This window comes from Cheilinus undulatus, linkage group 9, assembly GCF_018320785.1.
Source record: "Cheilinus undulatus linkage group 9, ASM1832078v1, whole genome shotgun sequence".
In the NCBI taxonomy this organism is placed as follows: domain Eukaryota; kingdom Metazoa; phylum Chordata; class Actinopteri; order Labriformes; family Labridae; genus Cheilinus; species Cheilinus undulatus.
In genome coordinates, this window is record NC_054873.1 from 18,027,869 (window position 1) to 18,046,055 (window position 18,187).

The following is an 18,187-nucleotide window of genomic DNA, read 5'->3' on the forward strand; positions in this document are numbered from 1 at the left end:
ATTTCATAGTGCTTGAGATGATCATTTCTGATGCACTCAGCTGGAATATAATTTTGCAGCTAGTCCAAGAGGAGGTAATTTAACTCTCTCACATTCTGAAGTGGATTTTATTAGGTATAAGCATATACTGTATGTATGTGTGTGTGGGTGTGTGTGGGTGTGTGTGTATACAGTGCTTAACAAATTTATTAGACCAACTGTCATATTTGTCTCAGAGACCATCCAGCATCATGAAGTGCTTTAATGCAGACTCTTTCATTTACAGTGAGCTCTCCACGTTTTACCATTTTGAACAGGAATGGGGAATTTCAAACTGAATTCACCTTTTTATACCCAAATTTGAGCCAGCTCACTGGGCTTCTCTGAGAAGTCAGAAATGAATCAAGCATAACATTCAACCACTAAAACTCATTTTTCTGTTCAGGAATGCAAGTCAGTAACTATAATTTGACATATTAATCAAATAATAATGTGCTCTACTATCTTTTCAGTTTTTTTGTAAATCTGTAAATTTTTAAATTTCATGGATAACAATAATAATGGTATTTTAGCATTAAAAAGTATCATTTGGGTTAAAGAGCTTCTACAGATTGGTGTATAAACCATTGCATAAAAATGTTTTTGGTAATTACCAATGCTGTTAATTTAGGGCAGCTGTGGCATAAACCTTACTTTGGGTGGTGGTCTAATAAGTTTGTTAATCACTGTATATATTATCTTTATATATATATATATATATATATATATATATAAAATACAAGACTATTGTACTCAAGCAAAGGTACAGTTGCTTTAGTTAAAATTCACTAAAGTAGAAGTAAAATTACTGACCAATTAATCTACTCAAGTAAAATTTAAAAAATACTTCATTTCCAGTTTACTGAAAGGACAGAGAGCTACTGATGAGTAGTCCAGTAAAATATGATATTCCTTTTTGGCGATAACAACATGAAGCATGATAATAACGTGACGCAAGAGCAACATGATGCATTATTCAGAACATTAAGACCAAATTTAAAATAGCTGCCAAAATAAACAATTCATTCCACTCCTGCATTTTAGATGATGACACTTTCTATGATAACACTGTCTTTGTATATAAGATTCGTTAACAAATTAAAAAAAAGACATTTTAAACTCTCAATATAGCTATTTATAGAAAACAAGTATAGCATTTGCTTTGTGACTGATAAGCATTTAAGGGGCATAGTGCTTTTTGTATTTGTATATACTTTAGTCAAAGCACAAATACTTCATTCACTTCTTGTGTCTCCCTTTGTCGCCTCTGCGATTATATCACCAAAGACCTTCAATTCCCACAAAGCATCGCTCCGTTTGCGCAGACTCAGTGGAATTCAACACTTACCCCATTCCCTCCTCCCTACTTTAATGCTAGCTAAGATGGTGGTTAGAGCGTAAATTGTCTCTACAATACCAAGAAAAGAAAGGGGCAAAACATCTTTACAGCCTTTTAATCAAAACAGAACATCACATCTACGGTTATCTTATATGACCGTTTATAGAAATTTTGACATTTCAGATATATTGGCTCGCAGTCCCCGCCCAATTTGGTGTGACTCCCTTGGAGTGGAATCCTAAGCTAAATACGGACAGGGTAAGTAACGCTAACGTTAGCCAAGGAGCTAGATAGGCTAGCCAGCTTTTACTGTCCCTGATAATATAAAGGACAGCTTTATCTGTAACGACTCAAAAGCTGAAACTGGAGTGTCATCAAGCTCTTTAGATCACAGTCCGGGTAATATTGATGTCATAAGAGCAATGTCAGTTGTTTACAGTGTCAAAAACTTGCCTGTAGTTCACCGTTAGCCTGCGTAGGCCGCGTCGTAAGCTTGGCTCCAGATGCCCGTACGTTATGATGATAATGTAGCATGCTAGCTACGCCTATGCTAGCGGTTAGCAAAAACCAAGCTGTCAGATAATATGTAGGCGAAATTTAACGTTTTTGTGTTCGCATTTATGAATATTTTAAGTCAATATCAGGTTGATATTCTTGCCTTTGTGTTTCAGTTCTATGATATGACTTAATATTTTTCCTGCTTACTTGTTAATAGGTAGACCGGCTTCTTTTACCAATTCGCGGCTAATGTTAGCATAGCCTAACGTTAGTCAAATAACATCTGTCATATTGTACAGTCCAGAAGAGCAGCTAAAGTTACCAACCTGGCTAACCAGCTTAATATTCTGGCTTTATGTGCGATTGTACTCATCAGCTAATATCTGCAGACGAAGCCTTTAAACATGATATTTATGTACGTGTGAATTTAGCAGCCAAATGCTGCCAAGTATTTGTAATGTTGGCATTTTTCTGTCGTCGTTAACCCAGTGTTACCCTGCCGGGTTTTTACCAATCTGGGTTTGTCATTGAGTTTGCCTGCTGGCAGCAGTGTTGTCATATAAAAACAGACTGCTTTTACTGCTTACATCTGACGTTTCATTTGAAATAACGCAGTTAATTGCGCTGCCCTCGATCATCTATCATGACGTGTGTAGTCCTGTCAACACTGAGAGATACGACAACATCCGCATTACCACCTGAAAATGATGACAGCTACATTATGCGTGATTTCCTTAGAAATACAGCCAGTGGCCTCAGCTGCTTTACCCATTAACCACTACCAGCTAATTAAGGTAGACTAAAACTGAGACTTCTGACATTCATGAAGGTTATTATCTTTGTTTATTGTTGAAAATGTTTCAGAGAGGCATCGATCCTTCTTATCACGTTTTCATGCTTTAGATTATTATTACTTACTACTCATTTTTAGATCCAAAGATGTCATAATCAGATTTGTTTTTAAAGAAAGGCAGTCAATAGTTCTTAGTTGTTTAGTTTGCCATAACCAGGGATGTGAAAGCCTGTTGGAATGAGGGATGCTTAATATTATGTGCATGATATCGATATCAACAGATGTGAAAGTTTCTGCAGGTATTGAGAAGCAATAATTTGGCTTTAAAAAATCTACCTCTGTCAGCTGTCAGTATTGGCTGTATGGAGAAATAAGCATGCAGAGTTTTAGACTAATCTTAGAACTATGTCAGCTGAAGTCTTTTCTATTTTCATTGTCATTTCTTACACTTTAATGTGTGCGTTTTGGCCTGAAATTTGTTAATTTGTTCATCCTCAAACTTTAAATTGTATGTTTTAAGGAATGAAGTTGTAGGTGTGAACTACATTTAGATATCTGTATTGATGAGGTATCGGCTACAATTTATTTGTAAATATTGGCGTATCAGATATTGGCAAAAATCCAGTATTTTGCTGCGTGCATCCCTACTGAAAACTGAGACTTTAACATTCATGAAGGTTGTAGTCTTTTTGTCTATTGTTGCAAATGTTACAGAGATGCATCAGTCCTTCTTACCTTCTTATGCTTTAGTATGACACTTATTACAGAATTTTAGAGACCAAGATGACATAATCAGATGTGTTTTTTAAAGACAAAGACAGTCAATAGTTCTTAGGTGTTTGGTTTGCCATAACCAGGTATATAAAAGCCTGTTGGAACTAGGGATACACGATATTATCTGCATGATATCTGTCTTGGCAGATAGGGACATTTCAGATATTTACAAACAATACTTTGGCTTTAAAATTCTACCTGTATCAGCAGTATATATTGGCTATTCAAGCAAATTAGTCTGTGGAGTTTTAGGCTAAATAGACAAACCTACCTCACTTGAAGTCCATTTTGTTCTTCTTCATCAGCCCTTACACTTGAAAGTGTGTTTTAAAGACTGACATTTCCTCAAAATTTAAATTATGTCTTTTAAGGACTAAAGTTTCAGGTCTAAACTAAATTTGAATATCTATTGATAATGGTATCTGCTAAAATTATTTTGTCAATATTGTCATATCGGATATAGCAAAGTCCAATATCGTGCATCCCTTCTTAAAACTGAGACCTTTGACATTTAGGTACGTTATAATATCTGTTGACTGACTGTCAAACATGTTACAGGGAGGCAACAATATTTGTTATGCTTTGATGCTTTGGTATGACTACTAATTTTAAGAGCCCAAGCTGTCATAAACTTAATCGGATATGTTTTTAAAAACAAAGACAGTCAGTAATTTGTAGGTGTTTGGTTTGCTGTAACCAGGAATATAAAAGCCTGTTGGAAATAGGGATGCACTATACTATTGACATTATATCATTATTGGCAGATATAAGCTTTAAGAGTGAATTTTCAGTGTTGGCAGGTACGAACATTTCTGCATATTTTTGACTTTAAAAATCTGCTTGTATCAACTGCAAATATTGGCCGTACAAACTATACTAACAGGCCTACATCAGCTGCATATCTGATATCAACAAAAATCTAATACCGTGCTTCCCTAGTTGAAACAAATACATATATAAAACTTTATAACACCTTTTTTATGACCCAGGCCATGAAACACTCTTGACAGTGCATGCTGATTTATCCTGTTTATTTAGTTATTCTCTCAGCTGTTAAATGTACTGAGAAGCCTCTGTTTAATGTTACATCAATGGATAAACATTAGAAAACATTTCTGCAGACAGCATAATACAAGTCCCTTGTGTCCTAAATTACAGCCTCAGACTGATAAATAGATGGATTGATAGATGCTTTTATTTCATTGCATTTATGCATTTTATATACAGTAAAATTTAACTTTAAGCTTAAGTTCCAAAAAGCACAACAAAGTTACATTTCACTTCATAAAAGAGCTTGACGCTAACAATAAAGGGATGCTGGATAAAGGCAGACAGACTGCATTTGGACCTCATAAACTTAGTATTTTCTGAGGGTAATGTTTCTTTGTTCTCTAAGAGGTAAATTTGCATGAAAGACATGTGACCTTGGTGGTCATTAAGTCAGTATTTGATGCTACATCCTTCTGTGAAGGTTTAGTCTATTTAATTAGTGAAAACAGTTTGTTCAGTTGACGTTATTTTCAGTCATCTCCTCAGAGCTCTTATACTTAGACTTGGTATGTTTTTTTAGCCCTGTGCTCTGTGACCAGCTTCACCACTTACCCTCACCGCGCTATAGGATGTCCCACAGCCCTGAAATGAAGGACGACCCCATGGAGTGCCCTCTGTGCATGGAACCGCTGGAGATCGACGACGTCAACTTCTTCCCCTGCACCTGCGGCTATCAGATCTGCCGCTTCTGTTGGCACCGCATCCGCACAGACGAGAACGGCCTCTGCCCCGCCTGCAGAAAGGTGAGGAGATGGTCCTGGAGGAACTCATCAATAGTTGTAAAAGAGGAGTTCTTTATAAGTCAGTAGAGAAGATGATTATAAGGCTCCAGCACTGATCCAGCCTATATGTACACTTCTGATCCTTTTTCTTAAGTAGGTTGCTTGGTTTAAATGGTCCCAGATACCTGATATACTTTAATTTAAGGGAGTGTTGTATTTACATCCTGGAATACTTAGATTGGTAAAACTTAGGTGTTTGTGTTTCTGTGTAGCCGTACCCAGAGGACCCTGCTGTGTACAAGCCGCTGTCACAGGAGGAGATTCAGAGGATAAAAAACGAGAAGAAGCAGAAACAGAATGAGAAGAAGCAGAAGGTGACAGAAAACCGCAAGCACCTGGCCAGTGTCCGAGTGGTCCAGAGAAACCTGGTGTTTGTGGTGGGGCTCTCACAGCGACTCGCTGACCCAGAGGTAAGTTAAAGTCTAAAGAGCTTGTGTCTTGTTGTTTTAGTTAGATACTGATGGGGCTAGCTGATCTATCAATGCTGATACATGCAGATACAGTGAAAATGCTTCAATAGAGAGTGGTTTCAATGCATATTTTAAGGTCTCTTAGTCAAAACTCCCACAGAAGCTTAAAGCGTAAAACCTCAGTATGAAAGAGTTCAGAAGACACCCACAACTGTGTGATAGGTCAAAAATGAATCTATATTTTTTCTGTGTTTGTGCGTGTGTACCTGCAGGTCCTAAAACGACCCGAGTATTTTGGGAGGTTTGGGAAAATCCATAAAGTGGTCATCAACAATAGCACATCTTACGCCGGTTCACAGGTGAGATGGTCTATAAGGTGATAAGTTTACAGGATGAACATTAGCAGAACATAGTGAGTTTGAATTCCTTAATAGAAGAACCTTTACCTGATTTATTGACAGTTTATTGTTCTTTAAGACTTTTACCTGTAAGTATTACTGAAGGGTGTTTGGCATGTATTCAATCATGGAAATAATAGTTCATCACAATGTTAAAAAGCCATTGTAAACAGAATTATATAGCCACAGTAGAGCTGTTTGACTTGTATGTTTACTTTTAACTTTCTATTTTCTCAGGGGCCTAGTGCCAGCGCTTATGTCACTTACATCCGCTCTGAAGATGCCCTAAGAGCAATACAGTGTGTGAACAATGTGGTTGTTGATGGCAGAACACTGAAGGTGTGACATTTACAAAAACTATTCAGCTCATCATTTTTTTATTGTATTTTTCGTGCTGCTCTTTGTTAATTACTTTAATTGGCATAAACCCACGTGATCAGTTTGTCTATAAAAAATTAATTTGTATAAGAACTTGTGTGTTAGATATAAATGACTTGGAAATCTGGTGATTAAAAAGTCTTTAACTCTTCTTTTTGTGTTAATTTGTTTCAGGCTTCTCTAGGCACAACAAAATACTGCAGTTACTTCCTTAAAAGTATGCAGTGTCCCAAACCTGATTGTATGTATCTACACGAGCTGGGGGATGAAGCAGCTAGCTTTACTAAAGAGGAGATGCAGGTAAACACTACTTTAAATTGTATTTTTAATTTGTATGCAAATTATCTGCATATTTTTTTAAATAAAAAAACAGTTGTTAATTTACATTTTTGATCATGAAATACATCAATTATGAGTGTATATTTTGATAACAATAAATAGATATGAAAGTAATGACATTATAAATTTGATTAATGTGAAAATATTAGTAAGAAATCTTGTAAGATCAAGTTAATTGGTTGTCAGCTAACTAGAGGTATACCTAAAAAAATGAAAATATCATGAAAAAGTTCAATATTTTTTGTCACTCTTTTTAGAAAGTGAAACCCATATATCATATAGACTCATTACACATAGAGTGAAATATTTCAAGCCTTTATTTCTTGAAATGTTGATGATTATGACTTACAGATTAATGAGAACCCAAAATTCAGTGTCTCAGAAAAATTAGAATATTGTGAAAAAGTTCAATATTGGAAAGTCATGGTGTCGTACCCTAATTAGCTAATTAATTCAAAACACCTGCAAAGGTTTCCTGAGCCTTTAAGTGGTCTCTCAGTCTAGGTCAGTAGGCTACACAATCATGGGAAAGACTGCAGACTTGACAGATGTCTAGAAGACAGTCATTGACACCCTCTACTAGGAGGGTAAGCCACAAAAGATCATTGCTAAAGAAGCCGGTTGTTCACAGAGTGCTGTATCCAAGCATATTCATAGAAAGCTGAGTGGAAGGAAACAGTGTTGTAGGAAAAGGTGCAGCAGCATAAGGGATAACTGCAGCCTTGAGAGGATTGTCAAGCAAAATCCATTCAAGAATTTGAGGGAGCTTCACAAGGAGTGCACTGAGGCTGGAGTCAGCGCATCAAGAGTCACTACGCACAGACGAATCCTAGACATGGTCTACTAATGTGGCATTCCTGGTGTCAAACCACTCCTGAACCAGAGCCAACATCAGAAGCATGTTACTTGGGCTGTGGAGAAAAAGAACTGGACTGTTGCTCAGTGGTCCAAAGTCCTCTTTTCAGATGAAAGTAAATTTTGCAGGTCATTTGGAAATCAAGGTTCCAGAGTCTGGAGGAAGAGTGGAGAGGCACAAAATCCATGTTGCTTGAAGTCCAGTGTGAAGTTTCCACAGTCAGTGATGGTTTGGGCTGTCATGGCATCTGCTGGTGTTGGTCCACTGTGTTTCCTGAAGTCCACAGTCAATGCAGCTATCTACCAGGACATTTTAGAGCACTTTATGCTTCCTTCTGCTGACAAGCTTTATGGAGATGCTGATTTCATTTTCCAGCAGGACTTGGCACCTGCCCACACTGCCAAAGGTACCAAAAGCTGCTTCAGTGACCATGGTGTTACTGTGCTTGATTGGCCAGCAAACTGGCCTGACCTGAACCCTATAGGGAATCTATGGGGTATTGTCAAGAGGAAGATGAGAGACACCAGACCCAACAATGCAGATGACCCGAAGGCCGCTATCAAAGCAACCTGGGCTTCCATTACACCTGAGCAGTTCTGCAGGCTGATCGCCTCCATGCCATGCCGTATTGATGCAGTAATTCATGTAAAAGGAGGCCCAACCAAGTATTGAGTGCATAGAATAAACATACTTTTCAGAAGCCTGACATGTCTGTTTAAAGTATCCTTTTTCTTGATCTCACGTAATATTCTTATTTTCTGAGACACTGAATTTTGGGTTTTCATTATCTGTAAGCCATAATCATCAACATTTCCAGAAATAAAAGCTTGAAATATTTCACTCTATGTGTAATGAGTCTATATGATATATGGGTTTCACTTTCTGAAATGAGTGACACAAAATATTGAACTTTTTCATGATATTCTAATTTTTTGAGATGCACCTATATAGATTTGGTCAAGTTTAAGAAATAATTGTTGGTACAGTTTACATAAGAAAGCTAGATGATTACCAAAGATTTATGGAGAAAGCGTGGAACCCAATTCTTCCCAGTCCTTTCTGTATATTTAAATGTAATCATCATTAACTGGCAATCTTCATTATGATTTTGTGTTGTGAGATATTTAAACATACAGTTCAATGAAAAATGTTGTTTTTCTTCCTTAAATATTGAAATCAATCTTGTTCTTGCAATGTGAGCAAATGAAAGGATAGAAGTTGACTCATTTTGTTTTTTTCTTTAGGCGGGTAAACATCAAGAGTATGAGCAGAAACTCCTCCAAGACCTCTATAAAATAAACCCTAGCTTTCTACAACCTCCAGCATGTGGGACAGACAAGTCAAAGAGTAAACCCAACTCCACACAGAGGTTAGTTCACTTTGTGATTTTTATACCATGTTTACACAACACTTTCATCCAAAACTGGTCAATGTTTGTTGTTCTTTGGCTGTTCATTTACACGAAAACTTTATTGGTTTTTGGTGCATGAAAATAGAAAGTTTTGAACACAGGTTTGAGAGTGCAAGCTTTAAAACAGCCTCTGTTTTTATTACAATGTAAATTGACAATATAGAGTTCACTTTGATAATTGGGACTTTTCATACTTGCACATCATGGTTCCCATCAACAGCCGTACATGGGTAGGTGGACCAAAGCAACAATGGCGGGTTGTTGAGTTCTGCTTTTCCATTAATGCAGATTTACTCTTTGTAGTTTAAGCTAGCTGAAGTAGCAACCAATTCTCATTATCTGTCAATACAAATATTTATGGATTAGTCATTTTTATACTTCTATGCCTCATTTTTCTGAAGACAAACGCATATACACGCCAACTACTGGCATGATATGTGTATAAGAGCTTTTAAGCTGTTTTTGCGGATCCATGTGCACAGCTCTTGTTTGCAATACTTTGTTGTCTAAATGCTGAATATTTTGCGACTTTATAGGAAAACCTCTTCTGTTTTTGTTGGATCGTCGTCGTGTAAATGTGTTTTTATTTCAACAGTGTGATTTTTAATGTTGTGCTAAGCTTGATTTTCCTCCTACTCTGTGTCAGATCCAACAGTAGCAATGGTAAAGATGGGTGGCCGACACTGTCAGGACACAACAAACTGGCCAACGGGCTTTCAGAGGACCGCAAGTCTCCCCCGTTGTTAGACTATCTAGACCAAGAAGTTATTGCTTCAGAAGGGCTAGAAACAGAGCTGGGTCCTGGTCAGCGCACTGCCCTGTCCCCTTTCTCCTCTAACTGTGACAGTAACAGGTAATATAGACCACTCCTCAGTAAAAGTATCTCTGAGTATTAAGTATTTTTTTATTCATCCAAGCTTGCCTCCCTGCAGTCCCAGCGACAAACCTCCAGAGTCTATCGGAATGGTAAATGGCGAGACTTTACAACAGGTACAAAAGACGTTATTCCCTTGTTTTATCTTTCTGACATATAAATGAAGGTTTTTAGGTCTGAGAAACACAATTGTACAAGTTTTCTTCCTTCCCTTTCATTCAGGTACCCACCAGTGACTCCCCCTCCCCTCCCCCGGGTCTAACCAAGCCCAGCCTGGTGGTGCCCATCAGCGTGTCAGACCTCACAGCTCGTTCACCCTTCGAGGGCGCGGCAGCAGAGTCCCAGTCACTCTTTTCAGATAACAGTAACTTCAGACATCCTAACCCCCTCCCCGCCGGCCTTCCCCCTTTCCCAAGCTCCCCACGTGGCAGTTCTGATTGGCCTATGACCCCTGAACCACAGAGCCTCTTCACATCAGGTACCACAGACGTCTTATTTCCAGTTTTCTACAGTTTTTCTTTTATAGTTTCTCATAAATTGGGTACTGAATTGTAAAAAGGATGAAAATAACAAAGTGTCTCAAATATTTTTTAACACTGATATTGATTAATTTAGACAAACGGCCCCACATGTTTTTTAGGGACCAAATAGTTTTACTGTGTGTTTTTTTTTTTTTTTTTTTTAAGTTTTTTTTGTTTTGTTTTTTGTGTGTATGCATCTTTTCTGAATGGTGCTCTTCAGTGGCAGAGCAAGATCTCTGTGTAAACCTTTGAATCTTTCTTTGGAATAACTGATTTCAGAGAGGTGGATTGTTTTATTTAAATCAGTAATTTTATCATTATTTGTCTGACAAAGTTACAAATGCAAAGTGCCTCAAAGGGAAACAAAAGTAAATGATAAATAAAGATCTGGTGGTGCTTACATCTGCAATTGTTTAAAAGTTAAAAGGACAATACAATTTTAATCCCTTGAATACAGAAAGTCTAAAGTATTGAACAACTGCTTTAATATTAAAGAGTGTATAGAAGGGATTACAGGTTTCTCTCATGAAGAAATCTAACATGTAGGCTGTTGTCAGTAACCTGTCTGTCTTCTCCTCTCAGACACAATACCAGTGTCTTCTTCAACAGACTGGCAGGCGGCCTTCGGCTTTGGCTCGTCCACCAAACAGCAGGACGACGATCTGGGCTTCGATCCCTTCGACGTCACTCGTAAAGCATTGGCTGACCTCATAGAGAAGGAGCTGTCAGTGCAGGATCAGAACCCATCGTCCCCTGGGCCCTTCCCTCAGGGGCCCAACCACGGTCCTGGCCTGCCCCTCCCCAACCCCAACCCTGGCGCCTCCCACCATTTCCCCAGTGGCCTGCCACGACTCCCCCAGCTCCACCACAGAACCATCTACAGCTCCTTCAGTTTCCCCGGCAGTCAGAACAGCCAGGCCAGTCAGCAGCAGCCCGCCGCCAGACACCCCTGGATGGGCGTCCCAACACGAAATAACCTCACACACTTGAACCACTCAGCCACTGCTGCCTCACACAGTAATTTCCTGGACCTGAATCTGCCCCCTCAGCACAACACAGGGCTGGGAGGGATCCCCATCTCAGGTACCAGACAGCCGGGTCACTGCGGCACCTCTCTATGTCCTGTGGGAGCGCTGCATGTTAAAAAGAGATTAGATGCGTTACATTATGCCATTTAATACCTCAACATGTGTACAATGTTAGATAGCATTGTGATTCCTGTTCAGATAAGTGTTTATTGACCCCCATAGAGGAAGTGATGCAGTTCTTTATCCAGCCACTAGTCTGTGCTCATAATGAACTGAAGGATGTGTTTCCTCTCCTCTCCTGCAGAAAACAGCGGCTCTATAGAAGGCTTAAATGTGAAAGAGTGGCAGGATGGCCTCAGAGCTCTCCTCCCAAACATCAATATCAACTTCGGAGGCCTCCCAAACTCTTCTTCCTCTTCATCCTCCTCATCTTCCAACAGTGTTAACCACATTGGGGGGCCGGCGGGGCCAGCAGGTATCTCACACAGCCTGAGCTGGGACGGCACAGCCAGTTGGATGGATCCTGCCATCATCACAGGTACAACGTGAATGCATTGATCCATCTGTGAGCGTAATAATAGACAGAAATAAGTCATTTAATATTCAGTGCTTGCTCCAGTGACTTTTTAACACCAACATCAGGATGAGGCTGCTGTTAGCATTTTTCTGTGGGAATAAGTTGAAACTTCATCTGTCCTGAAGGAAATTGTGGTGCACAGCTCTTTAGCATTACAGTACAGAAACACACAAAAGAGGAGTAAATACAAGTGCAATACAAAAACAGAATGTACTGTAAAATGGATAGATGTTAACTAATGATAACAGTGCCTGAAAAGGAATAAATGAAGGCTTGATAACATCAGTTACAGGGTAAAGCCAGAACAACTTTAATAGCATTGTTATCAGTGGTATTGAAATCTGATCTACTGACCTATAACCACAAATCTGATGCTTATTGTTTCTAGTTGATGCTTGTTTAATAAAAACTTCACACTGTTAGTATTAGTTAATACTTAACTTATCATCTATAAAATATTTGTCAATTATGAACACAGCTGTTAAAGCTTTATTTATTCATTAGTATCCATAAATCTTAATCCCTTTATATAGTAGTGCTTATAAATGACACAAAAATATATTCATAGTGCCTCATTGATGATGAGTTAACTAATACTGTTTTTAGTAATGCATGGATCACACATTTATGACGTTTTATATATAAACAGCATAAATCTTTAAGAATGCTTTATGAATGATAAGTTAATCATTTTCTGCATCTTTGCTGATTATTAATAATATGGAGTTAAAGTAATCCACAAAGCCTAATTTTTAGTTGCCATAATAGTTTTTGATGTAATTTTTATTTAGAAATGGTGTCAGATCTATATTAATATTTAAGGTTCTGCACACAAAGTATTTTCAAATGTCACTTGAGCCTTAAAAGAAATTCTGAATATATTTCTTATTTTTATTAAGAATGCACAATGTTATCAACAGGATATTGGTATCAGCAGATATTGAAATATCTGCCAGTATTATCAACTGATATATATCGACTGGAAAAGTTACCTGTTTTTGGCAGAACCAGCAGATCTATGTCAGCTGAGGTATCTTTATTTGTTGATCTTCATTCCTTAAACCAGTTTTTCCCGTAGAGTAGAGGGTCCTACCAGTGGACCCCAGAGATACTATAGGCAATAATGTAGTCATTTACAACAACTAAAAATCATAGAAATAAAACAAACTTTTTTTGAAAGGCATATAAAAAATAAAATACTTGATTACATGAACTTACTTTAAGGAACAGAATAACAAAGCACAGCCGGAAGATCAAACTCATGTCACCTTTTTTTATCATTATTTTGTCTGATGTTTACAACTGGTGTCACAGTTTAACTGGTGTTGGATTAAGTGGTGGCACTCCATTAAACATACTGTGCTGCTGTCTTTACGATTCCAAGAATTTATCAGTGTCTATGGTGACATTAATGCTACTTGGGCAGAGTTTGCTGTGCCAGAACGTACGTTTACAGTGATAAATATTAGAAAAGTACATTTAAGTGACTTTACAGATGCCTGATAAAAACAAAATAAATGGCAGTGGCTCATTAATTGTACCCCAGACACTTTCTGAGTAAAGCTAATGTTTCCGAAAGCCAAGCATTTGCACTGAAATCCTCTGTTTATAAAACAAAAATAGCTATGATGAATAAAAAGAAGTTGTTTGAGTTTCATGCTGTGGTTTTACTAGGTTTTGGTGGACCCCAAAAGATTTTCAGGTCTCAGATTAGGCCTCAGCATACTAAAGTTTGGGAAAGGCTGCCTTAAACTTTAAAAGTGTGATCTAAGGGCTGGGGTGGGAGAAAAAAAACAATACAGCATAGCATCGTGATCTTTTGTCTGGTGATATATTGTATCGTTTTGTCCACCAAGTATCGTTTTTTTTTTCAAATTAATTGCTAATATGAACTGAAGTCTATGATAATGGGAAAAAAATAAATTGTTTGGACAATTGTTTGTCCAGTGAGGTCGGTGGAAATACGACAAACATGAAGGCAAGACTAATGCTAAATCAGCTAAACAGTTGAAAAAAATGTATAGATCGCAATATATCGCAATACTCATTGTATTGCAAAATGTTTAAAATCACAATGCTATCGAATCGTGAGCCAAGTATCGTGATAATATCGTATCGTGGGGCCACTAGTGATTCCCACCCCTACTGAGGGCTGATGTTTAAGGTCTAAACTACATTTATATCTCTGTATCAATATTGGCTAAAATAAATATTAAAAACCTTTGCAAAAATCCAGTCTCATCGACATGACAAAGCAAAGAGTTTTTCATTAAGGAAGAATTATGAAACTGATGGAGGAGTAATGGTATTTTTGTAATATAGAAGCATAACATTTCACATTTAGAGTTTCAGAAGTTGGAGTAGTAAATGTTTGATGTCTTTTTTTTAAGAGGGCAGTTGTAGAAGTGAGTTTATCTGATTATTCTGGCTGCAAGCTGGGGCTAGCTGTTTTGATTGAATTACAAGGAGAGTAAAGTTGAGCTGAGAAGGAGTGCAGAAGTAGACAGATAGTTTTTTTGTTTGTTTGTTTTGGGCTTCATTCTGGACTCAGAATGAGCCCTCTGCACCCTCTGGTATGCTGAAACATGTTGCTGATATTTTAGGGCGATAAATGATTTACACCAATCTATCTGTTATAGATATCTGCAGAAATGTTTATATATGCCAATACTGATATTTAACCCTTTAAGTTATTACCTATCAGGCCAATAATAGCATCCTTAATGTTTGTTTGTCTCTGTGTTTTTATTAAAAAGTTTCTAAAAGCTCTTCATTTCTTTATCAGAATTAGAGTCAAGTATATATTTTTTTAAATATTCAAGGAATTGTCTTGGTGCATTTAGTAAAGAAAAAAAAACCAAAGAATATAAAAGTAGAAAGCTGCTGTTCGAGGACTTAAAAAAACTAATAAAAACATAAAGCAATATAATGTGTACAATAAGAGCAACGGCTGCAGGAGTTCAAGTTCAAATATTTACCTTCAGGTATTTATTCAAAGATGTTTGTGTGATAAACAGGCAGTGTTAGCTTATTTTTCTCATCACTCATATTCTCTGTGGCCTGTCCCTGTCCCCGCCCCCTCAGGTATCCCAGCCTCGGCAGGAAGCAGTTTAGACTGTCTCCAGGACGACAACCCCCCACACTGGCTTAAGTCCCTGCAGGCGCTCACAGAGATGGATGGCCCAGCCGGCTCAGCAGTGCCCACTCCCCAGCCCCTTCACAGCGGCCTCCTCGACGCCCACCTCCCCCTCCATCACAGAGCCGCCGGCGGCTGGGCTCCCTACCTGCCCCCTCCCACAGCCAACCCCGCCAGCCAGTTCCACTCCCCTCCACCCGGCTTCCAGACCGCCTTCAGACCCCCGGGACAGCCCGCCACAGAGCTGCTACAGAGTGCCGCTGTGGACCGCCACTGAACACAGACTACAGCAGACACCCACCCATTCCCCCACTACCACTTTATTCCCACTCATCCTGTACCCCCTCCCCCCCAATGCAATACACACCAATCTGCAGAGTATGAAAAATTATTAACAAAGTAACAAACATGCTTTCTTTTTTCTCTTCCTCCTTCCTTTTGTCTACTCTGAAGGCCTGTTTGTTTTTGTTTTTGTTTGTGGCACACAAGTTCTCATCATTATCACCCTTTGTCTGCTACCATCACCACTCCTTCCATCCAGTTCTGGGCACAAGGGGATAAGTCATCTAGCTCACTGTCATCAGAAGAGCACGACAAATGGGAAAGCACTGAGCGCCCAGTGGTGACACAAGAGTTTACGCCACAAACTGGCGAAGAAACAAATACGGCTTAAGTGAGGTCTATTTTAAACGTAACTAATGATTAAGCATGAACAACATTTGTGTTTTTTGAAAGTTGAAGTCACGATTAGTTTTTTCAGAGGAATGAAGCAAGCTGTGAATCTGCTGTTGAAGCTTTGCCCCAAAGACCCTCATCCTCCCCACTTAAACAGGAGACTGTGAAACGGTTAACCCTTACAGCCGAATCATGAATCAGGCAAGGTGAGACGGAGAGAGAAAGAGAAAAGGGGTTGGCATTTAGCTTTTCTTTTCTGAGAGTGGTTTTTAAAACAGAAGTGGAGAAAAAGGAGCTGAGATTTAGTTCGCGGAGAGAGAATGCAGATGACACATTGGGGAGTTGAGGGCACAGGCTATGCATGGGCTCCCTGTTAGGTAGGGACACAGATGGCCTGCTTGAGAGGCCACTTGGCCCATATTCCCTGTAGTGGAGCACGGCGTCCTGCTGGAGGGAAGATTTTGCTGAACCTCTGTATCAGAGGATAGAGCACTGCCTAACCGCAGGGAGCCAGGGCTTTGGGAGATCGTGGCACACATCCTGAGCACTAGGGTTAGACTCTTACTCACAGTGCCACTGTGTGGTACCTACAGTAGCTAGCCCTAACATGGACAGCCACCAAGGAGATATGACAATGACTAGCTGGATGAGGAAACGTCAAAAATACTAATGAGGGTAGCAACAGGGTTAACAGGTCCCTTTGTTCGACCCACGAGGGCTTAAATGAGGCCTTAAAACGGACAGACGAGAGAAAGGAACTCGAGTGATTGGAGGAGTTTAGCGTCGATAATTGCTGATAAATATGCAATAATGTATGTGACTTCGGCAACCGTATGTGAGCGTGTGTCACAGGGGAAAGTGCTGGGAGACAAACCAAGTGCTGTAGTTGTGAATTATATAGCTCTCAGCCTTTGAGGATTTGAGACCGACCTCTCCGACCACCGCCTTTTTTTCTTTTTTGAAGTCTTAATTCTGATCTGTGTTCGCTCTCTCTCTCTTTCTTCCTCCCTTGCCCCCCTCCCATCCTCCCCACAGAACCCAACCCACCCACCTCCTGCTGTTCCCTATTTAACAGTATTCACAAAAATGAACAAACTCATCCAGGAGAAACCAACACAGAGTCATTCAATGGGTTTTAACGTGATGTTGCGAGAAAAAAAAGAAAACAAAACAAAATTGAGGCGCTTTAAAGGAAGTGAACTGTCCTCTGCAGGTCTGGAAAAATGAACCTTAAATAAAACTGAAAACTTAGAGCTGCTGTTTGTCTGCTGTTGTGATTCAAACGTGCACGTATAAATATTTAAACCCTGAAGTACTTGCCAACATACTGCACACAACTTACTCTGGGAAGGTCATTTTAGATCACTCATTGGTGTTATTCCACTGTCCTCCACTAGAGGGCAGATCACTCTGTGAGTGATGAGGCTCTGCAGTCAAACTTCAGTCAAGCACGAACACAAGCTTACACAGAATTTCTTATATTAGAAGCTCTTAATTGATCAAACCTGACTTTGATAAGAATACTAATGTTCGGGGGGTTGTTTGTCTTTAGTGTAGTTTCACTGCCAGGATCAGAGCAGACTTTCATTTTGTAACTGCACACTGTCAGACAATGCAGCAGTGTACCCGCAGCAGAGATTTATTTTTGTCCTGTAGGACTTCTGAGAGACATGAGGAAGAGCACAGTCCATACTCAAACAAAGACTTTATGTTTCTGTGTTTAGATATCTGAATCAGACGTCCTCTGCTGCCCTCTGATATACTATAAATGTAACTCAGAACAGTCTCAAACACTGATCTTATAGCTAACACTGATGTTTGATGTTGTGCCTAGAGCCCAGACCAAAGTCTGGCCTGGTTTGGGCTTTTCATTTACTTGATAAATTATGACGTTAGGGGCTTTCACGTCAAAGGGTTTAGAAGGACTTTCATATTCTCTGCTGTCATGGAGTCAGAGAGTAAGCTGTGACCTACAAGTTAAGCCCTGTTATCAGTCTTAGCCTGTGTTACATTTAGCCAAATTTGCTTGATTAGTCTTCATAGAATTAGTTTTTATGAGGCTTTACTCCACAGAGATCACAGACACTTATAACTGGATTAATTTAAAACTTAAAGAACACAAAACTGATGATTGGCAGGCCAATTCTGCATTTATCAGGGGCCTGTAGGATTTTACTGTAGTGTTGGATCAAAAAACAGAGATAACACACAAAGAAGCTCCTGTTAAAGGATTTATTTGCAGATGTTTTTGTGAGTCACCATCGTAAACTTACACAATTATACATGTGTGCAATCACAGCTGAAGTCCATTTTCTAATTAGGTTTTTAAA

The 18,187-nt window shown here is 39.0% G+C and overlaps 1 protein-coding gene across 3 annotated transcripts; it reads left to right on the forward strand.

The window, feature by feature from the left end:
- Positions 1 to 1,387: 1,387 nt before the first annotated feature.
- Positions 1,388 to 17,108, forward strand: cnot4a (CCR4-NOT transcription complex, subunit 4a). Of its 3 annotated transcripts, none has more exons than XM_041795681.1 (13): positions 1,388 to 1,615; positions 4,993 to 5,215; positions 5,467 to 5,664; positions 5,937 to 6,023; positions 6,300 to 6,401; positions 6,615 to 6,740; positions 8,880 to 9,004; positions 9,693 to 9,899; positions 9,979 to 10,036; positions 10,143 to 10,398; positions 11,024 to 11,524; positions 11,774 to 12,007; positions 15,131 to 17,108. In XM_041795681.1, the coding sequence occupies exons 2-13, from the start codon at positions 5,042 to 5,044 to the stop codon at positions 15,457 to 15,459; spliced, it is 2,397 nt and encodes a 798-aa protein (XP_041651615.1). In that variant the 5' UTR covers positions 1,388 to 1,615; positions 4,993 to 5,041; the 3' UTR covers positions 15,460 to 17,108. The 3 variants fall into 3 exon arrangements, with proteins under 3 accessions (XP_041651615.1, XP_041651616.1, XP_041651617.1); XM_041795682.1 differs by having other exon boundaries at positions 5,041 to 5,215; XM_041795683.1 differs by lacking the exon at positions 1,388 to 1,615 and adding an exon at positions 1,629 to 1,756.
- The last annotated feature ends 1,079 nt before the right edge of the window (positions 17,109 to 18,187 follow it).